The following is a 13,220-nucleotide window of genomic DNA, read 5'->3' as shown; positions in this document are numbered from 1 at the left end:
ATTAGTACAACGGGGCTGGAATCAGGCATGAGGGATACCATGGGGTAGGATAGGTAGTTAATGAAATGAGTTTGGTAGGATTAGCTGAGAAACCTTTCTTAGCCACACAGTGGAAATCCCTCCAAAAACCTCAATGCAATGTGTGCATAGTCACAAAACCATAATATCCAACCCGTAATATGTAATAAAAGTAGCAGAGGTTCTGGCACTAAGCTTTGGAGAACATCACCAACATTCTCCAGTCTGAAAAATCACCATTCACTATGACTCTGTATTCTGTCCTTGTTTTTCCCCTGAGTTGAAACTGACATTCCTATTCTATGGACCTTTATTTAGTAAACCAGACTTTGTGTGATATTTTGTCAAAGTTTTTTTTAGACTCCATATAGACAGCAGCATTCCCTTCATCACTCTTCTCTGTTATTTCATCACAAAAATTCAATTAAATTTGTTAAACACAATCTGGCTGTTACAATTCCATGCCAGCTCTCCTTAATTAACTTGAACCAAGCTAAATCTGTACTCATGTACCTTTGATCATTGTTTGTAAAAAATCTTACCCACGATATTAAAATGATCAGCCTGTAATTACTATAAATGTTCTTACATTCTTTCTTAAATAAGAGTGTCATATTTGCCGCTTCAAATCCTCTGGAACCTACCAATGGTGAAGATTACAAAATTATGGCAACAATAAAATGAATACAAAATAGTACCATAGTCTGTGCACTATCCAGCACCTTCGCCATTTATTACATGGAGTGAATCAAATTGGCTGAAGTCTGGCATCTGTGATGCTGTGGAGCTCAGGGGGAGGCTGAGAAGGATCACCAACATGTCCCTTCTGGTTAAGTTGTCCACTACTATTAGTGACTGGATGTGACAGAATTGAAGACTTCTGATAGGATCTGTTGGTTTTAGAAATCACTTAGCCTCATACTGCCTCCACTGCTAGGAACGCAAGTAGTGCTTTGTTTGCACTTTACCATGTTGACATTTCACTTTTAGTCCTGCCTGGCATTGCTCCTGTGGGTTTGGATATTAATTAAATGCAATTCTGCAGCTGATTGTGTCCAGTGCCTGATGGATGCCAAATTTAGAGTTGCTTGATTTGTTCAAAATCTATCCATTTAGCATGTTGGTAGTGCCACCCAACAACATGGAGGTAAAGACAGAACTGGTGGACTCGATGGACTGAATGGCCTTACTTCCACTCCTATGTCTTATGGTCTTATGGTCTTAGTCTCTGCAAGGACAGGGTGGTGCTCAGTTCTACCAATAATATTACATACAGATGTATCTCTGACCAGTGAGGATAAGATTGAGAAGGTTTTTCCCTCACCTGCTACAGGACCAATCTACCATATATATTCTTCAGGATTTGGCCAATTCAGTCAATGGAGATGTGAATGAACCACTCTTTGTCATGGACATTGAAGGTCTTCCCTAAGCATATTCGGTGCCCTTCTACCATCAGTGCTTTTGAATTTTCCTTTATTATTTGTTCATGACATGTGGGCATCACTGGTTGTACCAGCATTTACTCCCTGCTGTGGATCTGGAGTCACTTGTAAGCCAGACCAAATAGGGATGGCTGATTCACTTCGCTAAATGGCATTAGTGAATGAATGAGTTTCCATGACAATGATTAGACAGTTGCCACTAGGGTAACTTTTAATTCCAGATTTGTATTGAATTAAAATTTCACTATGTGCCATTTTGGGATTTGAACTCTGGAATGGCTCATTTATTCAACCAGTGCAGGCATGATGAGCTGAGTAGCATCTTTCATCTCCTGACCCCACTGCCCCCCGCACCCCCCCCTCCCCCAAAAGCCTGTTCACTGTCTACAAGGTATAAGTTAGGAGTGTGATGGAACATGAAATCAAAGTTGCTGAAAAAGCTCAGCAGGTCTGGCAACGTCTGTGGAGGAGCAAACAGAGTTAACATTTCGGGTCCGGTGACCCTTCCTCAGAACTGATGGAGTACTCTCCACTTGCCTGGATGAATGCAGTTCCAACCACACTTGGCTCATGCAGTTCAATCCAATGATGTTACACACATGTCACTGGATGCTGTTGCTCAATATGAAGGAGAAATGATTCATTAACTGAGGGAGGGTCATGTTAGTCATTAGATTTTTTTCCTTGCTCATGCTTGACATGATGCCATGAGACTTTGTGATGTCTTAAAGCAACGTTGAGGACGCCAGGGCAATTTCTTCTGACTACTTACCACTGTGCCACCACCTCTGATGGGTTTTGTTGGTGTCACACCGAAAACGCTAAAAATGAACTTATAAGCCGTCACTGAAATTACTGTTATATAAATAATCATTTAGGGTACCAATAATAATTATTAACACTCTCAAAGTACAAAAACAGCTTGTAAAATATTCATGGAAGCACTGACAGTGTACATTTAAAATTGTACTAATATTGTTCATAGAAAATTGTACTTGGCATGTGTGCAAGAAATAGATGCTTTTCAAAATTTTGCAACTTTGTGCCAGCTAAGTCATTACTTTCCTCATAATTATCTTTACACTTGCATGGAAAAATCTTAACTGGAAATGTTAAGTGATTTTTTAAAGCCACATCATTTTCCAATGCAGTCCAATCGGTGACTTTCCAATTATTGAAAGCATTCTGGGGTATCTTAGACAGCTTAAAGAGATAAAAGCCAATCACACTACAATGTAACCCTGTATAACTGACAGGGGAACTTTACATAAAAACCTAAAGAACTGTGGATGCTAGGAATCAGAACCAAAAACAGAAATTGCTGGTAAAGTTCATCAGGTCTGGCAGCATCTATGTCGAGAAATCAGAGTTAAGATTTTGTGTCCAGTGATCCTTCCTCAGAACCGACAGTAGCTATGAAAATGTTGGTTTTTACGCAGAAGATAGGGTGGCGGGAGGGGATAAGGAGTAAGGGTGAAATTCTACATCACTAATTGAAAAGAAGCTGATTAGCAGCAGAGGGTCATATTCGCTAACAAGAAGTCATATTAACAGTTTAAAAATTCAAACCAGTGAATTTCAGAATTTAAGTGCTACACTTACATTCCAGTCTGTAGTTCCAAAGAAGCTGTGTCGTTTTATGTCCTCAACTCCATCAGGTCCAGCACCTTTAAATAAAATAAAAATATAAACAAAGAAATCAGTGCTTCTGAACTGTCACTTCTTCTTAAAAACCCTTGAATCTGATCTATAATTGTACACAGTGCAGCAAATGGAATTTGCTACTCTCAGTTCTATAGATTGTATAAACATGAGGTATGTTGACAGCGACTGCCCCTAACATCACAGTGGCATTTGAACATGTGTAGCATCAAGGAGCCCAAGCTAAACAGGAATCAATGAGGATCAAGGGGAAATTTCTCTACTTCCTACAAAGGAAGACATTATGGTTACTGAAGGTCAATCATCTCCATTGGAGGATATCATTGCAGAATTTCCTTAGGGTAATGGTCTAGGTCCAATTTCAGTTGCTTCATTAACCTTCCCTCCAACATAAAATCAAAAGTAGCAGTTTGTTGATGATTACACCAACGTTTCAGTTGTGGCTCCTTAGCTTCTGAAATAATCCATAACCAAATGCAACAAATCCTGGACAACTTTAACGTTTGAGTTGACAGGTGGTAAATGACATTTATGTTTCACAAGAACCAAGCAATGATCGTCTCCAACAAAAGAGAATTTAAACAGCTTACCTTGATATTTAATGATATTACCATCATTGAATTCCCAATTAATATGCTGGATGTTACCTTTGATACAAAACTGAACTGGATCAATCATGTAAATACTTTGGCCAGTACAGAGTGTAGGGATTCACATGATCAGGCAATTTGCAGAACCACAAAAATTGGCTGGGTAGCTAATAGTGAAGGGAATGGTGGTTGACAGTAGCAAAATATTACCTATTTGGTGGAGTGAACAGAAAAGTGTTAAATATAATTCAATCTAGAGAAGTGTGAGGCTGTACATTTGGGGAGGTCTAGAAAAGCAAAGGAATACACAATAAATGGGACAGTGTTGAGAACAGTAGAGGAAGTTGAATAACCTTGGAGTGCATGGCTCCAGGTCCCTGAAGGATAGGTAGATAGGCGGGATATTTTCCCTTCATTGGGTAACATATTGAACACAAGAATTGGAATGCAACAGTGGCATCATATAAGATATTGTTTTGGACACAGCTGTTGGAAACTGGGATTGGAATGAGTGGCTAGTTTATTCAGCCAGTGCAGACATGATGGGCCGAATAGCCTCTTTCAATTCCTGGATCACCAAAATCTGTTCACGATCTACAAGGTACACATCAGGAGTGTGATGGAAAGCTCTCCACTTGCCTGGATAGTACGGTTGACTGATCAATTGATTTATTGTCATGAGTACCGAAGTACAGTGAAAAGTGTTGTACAGGCAGATCATAGTAAGCACGGATACACAGATCAGAGGTTGTAAAAAGACTTAGACAGAGGAATACAGGTTACATTGCACAGGGCATGTGCTAGGCATGATCAATGTTAGCAAGATCAGCATTATTTGAGGCTAGAGAGTCCATTCGTCAGTCTAATAATAACCGGGAAGAAGCTGTTCCTGAACCTGCTGGTGCATGTGTTCAGGTTTCTGTATCTTCTGCCTAATGGAAGAGGTTATAGATCATTACTGGAGTGTGATGGGCCTTTGATAATGTAGGCAGCCTTTTTGCGACAGCAAACTGTGTCAATGGGGTCCAATGGATGGAAGATTGGCTTCCGTGATGGTCTAGGCTGTGCACTCCACCTTCTGTAGCTTCTTACCATCCTGGGCAGAGCAGTTGCCACACCAGAATGCTACGCACCTGGACAATATGCTTTCTATGTTGTATCTGGAGAAGCCAGTGAGGGTCCTTACGGATATGTCAAATTTCCTGAGTCGCCTGAGGAGGGAGAGGCATTATTGTGCCTTCTTGATTGTCACATCTACATCGGAAGTCCAGGACAGGCTTTCAGCTATCTTCACGGAAGAACTTGAAGCTCTCCACCCTCTCAACCTCAGTTCCGTTGATGTAGATGGGAGCATGTTCTCCTCCTTTCTTTCTGAAATCGATGATCAGTTCTTTAGTTTTGCCTATATTGAGAGAGAGATTGCTCTCATTGTGCCGCATCACTAAGTCCTTGATTTCCCTTCTGTACTTTGACTCGACATTGTGAGACATCCATCGTCGCAACTATTGTGGTGTCATCAGCAAACTTGTAGACGCCGTTTGTTTGGAATTTGGAAATACAGTTGTGAGTGCACAGGGTGTATAGTAGGGGGCTGAGGACACTTCTTTGGGGGCTCCAGTGTTGAGTTTTATTGTGGAAGAGTTGCAGTTACCTATCTTCACTGATTGCAGCCTATGGGTCAGAAAGCGGAGGATCCAGTTGCAGAGGATGGAGCCAAGGCCAAGGTCAGAGAATTTTGAGATCAGTCTGAAGGGGATAAGATGTTGAAGGCAGAGCTGTACTCAGTGAGCAGGAGTCTGATGCAGGTGTCCTCAAACCACACTCAGCTCATCTAACCCAAATGATTGGTACCCCGTCTACCACCTTAAAAATTCTTCACAACAGATGCACAGTGGCAGCAGTATGTACCACCTACAAGATGTGCTACATCAACTTCAAAGATTCTTTCATCAGCAAACAAAACGCACAATCTTTAGAGGGTTAAGTGATACAAAAATAGTGAGAACACTATGACCTGCAAGTTCTCTCCAAAGACACCATCCTGACTTGGAACAGTATTGACATTCCTTCACTGCTGCTGGGTTGAAATCCTGAGCCTCCCTTCCTGACAGTACTCTGTCTACAACTCATCTTCTCCAGGGCACCTAGCATTGGGCAATAAATGTTGACTCAGCCAGTGATGTTCACAAACCTGTGAATGAATCAATGAAAAAAAATCTCACCCAGCTCTTCTAGTTGGAAGATGTCATTACAGACTAAGTAGAAAACCCAGTGCAGTTAACTCCTTCAGAATTGCTTGGAAAATTAAAATTCTGACTGGCAACCCCTCAGCATCTGAAACGCTCTGAAAAAGTTTTGAGTGTCTGACTGACTTAGCTTAATTATTATCAAAAAAATGAGAGAATTGAATCCTGTTTTAAACCCTGAGTAACAATGGATTGAATCTTTCAATATTTTAGCTCAATCTGAGTTGTGTCAATTTTTTGGAGGGATTTTCGTTGCAAGGCCAAGTGTGTTTTCTCAATGGTTTTATTGAGTTCACCTCTCCTCCCACTGGGATGTCCATCCAGAAGAACTGGCCTCTCAGCAGACATCATTTGAAAGACTGGCATCCCTTGCACTACACCATCTTTAAAAGGCTACTGTGCATCTGGATAAGCACTGGCATTTCAAACTTGCCCAGCTCATTGACAGACAGATTCTGAAGATATCTGAGAATAGGAAGATGGCACTTTGGTTATACAATGAGGGCCTGGAAGTTCTTGTGGAAGGGACGGCAAAGGAGGTCACACCACCAGATAGTGTCAGCTTTGTCTAAGGTCAGCACCGCAGTCAGCGCTCTCCACAGTGCCAAGATACGGCTAGCAGTGACACAAGAAGGCCAATGACTTCTTCCACTGTGCCAGTGTATGTACTATATTCTAATTTCTGCTACCTCACACTCACCCCTGTATCGCTGCTACAGCACCCACCAATTCCTAAGGCTCATACTTTGCTATTCTCATTACTGCCTATAACATCTTCACTCATTCTCGATGCCATAACCTCCCACATCACTACCTTTGCATGGCCTTTACCTGCCTTCTCACTATGTTGGAACATCATACCACCTTTCTTCCAGCTTTCCAGCTTCATTCATAGGATGCCATCCAATCTTTTCTTACTCAATCCCACTCTTTCTCTGAGATTGTAGGAACTGCAGATGCTGGAAGATCTGAGATAACAAGGTATAGAGCTGGATGAACACAGGAGGCCAAGCAGCATCAGAGGAGCAGGGAAGCTAAAATTTTGGCCTAGACCCTTCTTCAGAAATGGGGGAGGGGAAGCAGGTTCTGAAATAAATAGGGAGAGAGGGGAGGTGGATAGAAGATGGATAGAGGAGAAGATAGGTAGAGAGGCATGAGACAGGTCAAAGAGGTGGAGATGGAGCAGGTAAAGGTGAGTGTAGGTGGGGTGATAGGGAGGAGATTGGTCAGTCCAGGGAGGACGGACAGGTCAAGGGGGCAGGATGAGGTTAGTAGGTAGGAGATAGGGGTGGGGCTTGAGGTGGGAGGATGGGATTGGTTGGAGAAAGGACAGATTAGGGAGGTGGGGACGAGCTGGGCTGGTTTTGGGATGCGGTAGGGGAGGGGAGATTTTGAAGCTGTAGCCACTGTGGCCATTGTTGGAGCACCCACAGATGATGTCTTATCCTCCGCCACCGGGTACACTGCTTCCGGGACAGCGAACACCATCAATGCCGCTGCTGATGCCACCGCCTCCATTTCTGAGCCTAACACCACAGACACTGAGGACGCACCAACCATCACCGCTGCTGCCACCTACCCCACTCCGCCCATCACCGATGCTGACGCAACTCCGCCCACCGCCAAAGCCGATGCAACTCCGCCCAGAGCCGACACCGCACAGCCCACCACCAACGTCAACGTTGCTCCACCCATCGCCTCCACAGCCAGCAGCTCCAAAGGAGACAACAGCATCCAGCCCTGCCAGGTCGTCACCATCCCCCTAGACCTCTCCCTTACTGAGGACGAACGTTCAGTCCTCAGCAAAGGGCTCACCTTTGTTCCCCCTCCACCCACACATTAACGAATACCGGTTACGTTTGGACATTGAGCAGTTTTTCCACCACCTCCACCTCTGCGCTTACTTCTTTAACTGTAAGCCTAACCCTCCCTCTATTGAACCTTTATCCCGCGCCTGCAACACACCCCCTCCTCCTGGACATCCCTCGATCTCTTCATCGTCAACTGCCATCCAAACATCAATCACCTCAATCTCTTCACCCCTCTCACCCACTCCAAGCTCTCCCCCGCAGAATGTTCAGACCTCTGCTCCCTCTGTTCCAATCCCAACCTCACCATTAAACCTGCAGACAAGGGAGGCGCAGTTGTGGTATGGTGCACTGACCTCTACATCACCAAGGCCAGGCGTCAACTCTCCGACACCTCCTCCTACTGCCCCCTTGATCATGGCCCCACCCCCGAACACCAAACCATCATCTCCCAAACCATCCACAACCTCACCACCTCAGGTGACCTCTCATTCACAGCCTCCAACCTCATCGTTCCCCAACTCTGCACTGCCCACTTCTATCTCCTTCCGAAAACCCGCAAACCTGGTCGACCCATTGTCTCCACCTGCTCCTGCCCCACCAAACCTATCTCCACCTATCTGGACTCCATTTTCTCCCCCTTGGTCAAGGAACTCAGCACCTACATCCGTGACACCACCCATGCCTTCCACCTCCTCCAGAACTTCCAATTCCCGGTCCCCAACACCTCCTTTACCATCGCCGTCCAGTTCCTATCTACCTGCATTCCTCTTGAAGATGGCCTAAAGGCCCTCTGCTTCTTTCTGTCCTGCAGGCCCAACCAGTCCCCCTCCACTGACACTCTCATCCACTTAGCTGAACTCGTCCTCACCCTCAACAACTTCTCTTTCAATTCCTCCCACTTCCTACAGACAAAGGGAGTGGCCATGGGTACTCGCATGGGCCCAAGCTATGCCTGTCTCTTTGTAGGTTATGTGGAACAATCCCTCTTCTGTACCTACAATGGCCCTAAACCCCACCTCTTCTTCCGTTACATTGATGACGGTATCGGCGCTGCCTCGTGCTCCCACAAGGAGCTCAAACAGTTCATCCAGTTTACCAAAACCTTCCATCCCAACCTTAAGTTCACCTGGACCATCTCTGATACCGCTCTCTCCTTCCGGGACCCCTCTGTTTCCATCTCTGGAAACCACCTGGAAACTGATATCCATTTCAAGCCCACCGACTCCCACAGCTACCTAGAATACACCTCCTCCTGCCCACCTTCTTGCAAAAATGCCACCCCCTATTCCCAATTCCTTCGTCTCTGCCGCATCTGCTCCCAGAATGCGGCATTACAACTTCCGTACGTCTCAGATATCCTCGTTTTTCAAGGACCGCAACATCCCCACTTCAGTGGTCGAGAACGACCTTGACCGTGTCTCCTGCATTTCCGCTACTCATCCCTCAAACTCCCTCCCTGCAATAACAACCAAAACAGAATCCCCCTCATCCTCACGTACCAACCCACCAACCTCCGGATCCAACGCATCATCACCTCTTTGACTTGTCTGTCTCCTCTCCACCTATGTTCTCTTCTATCCATCTTCTGCCTGCCACCCCCTTGCTCCCTATTTATTGCTGAACCCCCTTCGCCTCCCCCATTTCTGAAGAAGGGTCTAGACCCGAAATGTCAGCTTTCCTCCTCCTCTGATGCTGCTTGGCCTGCTGTGTTCATCCAGCTGTACACCTTGTAATTCCACTCTTTCTCTGATTGCAGGAGAGAACAGTCTATAACAGAGCAGAGTAGGGTATGGTTGTTGCCGATCATTAGGCTCCTCACAATGCACCATGGACAGATGTCTGTGGTGACAGCCTCCAGTTTCATCGGGATGCAAGAGGAACAAGGCATGTACGGGACTATGGGAGCTGCTGACACTTTGGCACTCATTGAACATCAAACAGAACAGCTCAGGAACAGGTGTTATGGCCCGTCAAGTCTGTGCTGACCGTGATGCCATTCTAAATTAATCTCATTTGCCTCTGCATGGTTTGTATACCTCTATTCCTTGCCTTTCAAGTGTCTGTATAAGTGCCTTTTAAGTATTACTACCATATTTATGTCTACCACCTCCCCTGGCAACACATTCTTCTGTGTTAAAAAACTTTCTTAAACTTCTCCCTCTCTCTTAAACTTATGCCCACTAGTATTTGACATTTCCATCTTTGGAAAAAGACTCAGATTATCCATCCTATCCAAGTCTCTCTTAATTTCATATTTTTCAATCAGGTCACTCCTTGCCCTCCGATGCTCTAATGAAAACATTCCAAGTTTATCAACCTCTCCTTATAGCTAATACATTCCAATTTAGGCAACATCCTGGGAAACCTCTTTTCCCCTCTTGCCAAAGCCTCCACATCTGCTTTATAGTTTTGTGACCACAAGTGCACAGAATATGTCAAATGTGGCCTAACTAAAGTTCTATACAGCTGGAACATGACTTTCCGATTTTATACTTAATATCTCAACCAATGAAGGCAAGCATGCTGTACAGTTTCTTTACCAACTTAACCATTTAAGTTACCACTCTCTTTGTAAATCAATGCTCCTAACAGTTCTGGTATTTAGTGAAACAAAAAAAACAAGAGAACTGCAGATCCTGGATATCAGAAATAAAAACAAAAATGGAAATTGCTAGAAAAACTCAGCAGTCTTGCAATATCTGCTGTTTTTCCAATAATTTCTGTTTCTGTTTTTGTTTCTGCCATTTAGCGTATACTTTTCTCTTGCTTTTGACCTCGCAAGATGCACCATCTCTCACTTGTCCCAATTAAACTCCACCTGCCTTTTATCCACCCAACTTTCTAACTGGTCCATATCCTGGTATATCCTATGATAACCTTCCTCATTATTCATATCTCCACCAATTTTTGTCTTGTCTGAAAACTTACTTATCAGATCACCCACATTTTCAGCCAAATCACTTAAATATCTGTGAACAATAAGGGTCCCAGCATTGATCCTTGCGGAACACCACTGGTCACAGGCCTCCAGGCAGTTAAACACACCTCCACAACTACCCGCTGTCTTCTATGACCATGCTAGTTTTGTATCAACTTTCTAAGTCATTATGAATCCCATGAGGCTTAATCTTCTAGACCAGTCTACCATGAAGAACCTTGTCAAATGCTTTAATAAAATCCATGTAGACATCATCCATTGCTCTACCCTCATCAATTGCCTTTGTCACTTCTTCAAAAAGCTCAATCAGCTTTGTGAGACAAGACCTTCCCCACATAAAGCCATGTTGAATATCCATTCTTCTGCAAATGGGAGCAAGTCCTATCTCAAAAAATAATCGCCAATCATTTTCATATCACTGGTGTAAGGCTCACCCGCCTATAATTTTGTGGATATCCCTCCCCTCTTAAAGAGAGGAACAACATTAACTATTTGCCAGTTCTCTGAGGCTTCACATTTGGCTAAAGAGGATACAAGTATCTCTGTCAAGGCACCACCAATCTTCTCCCTTGGCTCCTTCAGTATTCTGGGATAGATCACATCATAAGTCCTCATGGGGATTTATCTACCTTAACATATTTTAAGACACGCAATACCTCCTTTCTTAATATCAACATACTCCTCCCTAATTTACCATCATTCATGTCCTTCTCCGTGGTTATATTGACACAAAGTTCTCAATAAGGACCTCACCCATTTCCTCTTGCTCCACACTTAAATTTCTTTCTTTGTCCTTGAGTGGACTTACCCTTTCCCCAGCAACCCTTTGCTCTTAATATATGTATAAAATGCATTGGGATTCTCCCTGTGGTTAGGGGTTTCAGATCCATGGAGCATCAGAGTGGGTTACATGCATGTGTTGGGGTGGTGGATTAAAGCAAGGTTTAGTGCTGAAACAGAGGGAACTATTTAATAGATCGTATAGGGATCTGAGCAATGTGGCCTATGGCTGTGAAGGTAGCATTGCAGGCTATATTGGGAATTATTTGTTAATAGGGGCCTGCACTCAGCCCACAGACTGAATTCAGGGATTCTTGTTTTCTCTCTTAGCACTCACTCACTTCGTGCCTACCTGCATGCTCGCAGCATCCTTGCATTGCCAATTAGCAGCCTGCCTTGCTGCACAACGGTTCTCAGTCAAGAAGGGAGACAGTCATCTTACTGTAGAGCACCATATTACATTAACCTCATAACTGCAGAACGTGCCACCAGCTTACTCACAAACACACTACTTGTACATCAAGCATTCGCATCTCAAAGTCTTAGGGGACTGGTCCTCACTGAAATCCAAGGTGGGAGCCAGAGGTCAGAGGGTTCTGGTTCAGTAAGTCAACGGCAGTCTGTCCATGTGAGTCCAGGGATTAGCCACAGCTAAGCATCCAGTCAAGGTGATCTCAATGAGGGGGTCCGTGCTTCTGCAGTCCAGGTTGTTGGTCAAGTCTACATTGCAGCCAGTCTGACAGGTAGGGCTCATCCAGACAGAGAAATGGAGGGTCGTTAAAATTGTATCAGAGATAATGGGAACTGCAGATGCTGGAGAATCCAAGATAACAAAGTGTGAAGCTGGATGAACACAGCAGGCCAAGCAGCATCTCAGGAGCACAAAAGCTGACGTTTCGGGCCTAGACCCTTCATCAGAGCTGAAGGGTCTCTGCTGAAGGGTCTAGGCCCGAAACGTCAGCTTTTGTGCTCCTGAGATGCTGCTTGGCCTGCTGTGTTCATCCAGCTTCACACTTTGTTATCAGAGAAATGGAGGGCCTCCAGTCGAGGTCAAGGCCGTTCTTGTCTGGGACTGTCTGGGTGGGTATGTCAAGTGAGGCAGGCAAGGTTAGCCACTGCAAAGGGAAGGAGATTTAACAAACTATTCTTCAGCACCGGGGATTGTAGGCCTCGGCAAAGGGGTTGACAGTTGTGAAGAGGGAATGTATTGACAAATGAGGGGGCAAGAAGAAGTGAGGGGAAGCATGGTGATACAGTGATGCATATATAGGAAGAGGGTCGCGTAGGCATAGAGTTTGTCCACATTCAGGCATACCCTGGCTGTACAGCCACACCTGCCTTGATCATCTCATGTGCCAGGGGCCCGGATGGGGGAGGTGGGAAAGTGGAAAGTCACGTAGATAGGTTCGGTAGTACCCCAGGTGATGTGAAACCTCTGAGGTTTATGGGATGGGCTACAAGGCAGGGCATTGGATGTTTAGCTCACCAACACACAGCAGCAGAGGCTGGAAGTTGCAAGTTGAGGTACATTTTAACTCACTGTCACCTTCCATCATGCTAGAAATTTGAAGTGTGCAATGGAGAAGAAGTTGGCTCTGACCACATTTAGGTGGTAAAGGTAGGTGATTCGACTTTGGGACATGGGGCTGCAGATTCATTGACGTGAGGGCCTTTACAGGAAAATGTCATACACACATCTATACACTGTGCAGGGCACAAATTTACAAGGG

General features: G+C 44.6%; 1 protein-coding gene across 4 annotated transcripts in view; it reads right to left on the bottom strand.

Annotated features, from left to right (window-relative positions):
- The window catches only part of LOC125454879 (ribosomal protein S6 kinase alpha-2), a 427,165-nt gene that overhangs the window by 91,558 nt on the left and 322,387 nt on the right, over positions 1-13,220 (bottom strand). For all 4 annotated transcript variants that reach the window (XR_009446145.1, XR_009446144.1, XR_007248111.2 and 1 more), the window contains one exon: positions 3,066-3,130. Coding sequence is in view for 1 of the 4 variants with exons in the window: in XM_059648491.1 (XP_059504474.1) it covers positions 3,066-3,130 (65 nt within the window). In the remaining 3 variants the exon portion in view is untranslated. The remainder of the gene's footprint in view (positions 1-3,065; positions 3,131-13,220) is intronic.

The sequence above is a fragment of the Stegostoma tigrinum genome, chromosome 9, assembly GCF_030684315.1.
Source record: "Stegostoma tigrinum isolate sSteTig4 chromosome 9, sSteTig4.hap1, whole genome shotgun sequence".
NCBI classification, from domain to species: domain Eukaryota; kingdom Metazoa; phylum Chordata; class Chondrichthyes; order Orectolobiformes; family Stegostomatidae; genus Stegostoma; species Stegostoma tigrinum.
Note: the sequence above shows the minus strand (reverse complement) of the source record. Positions and strands in the feature narration are given on the sequence as shown.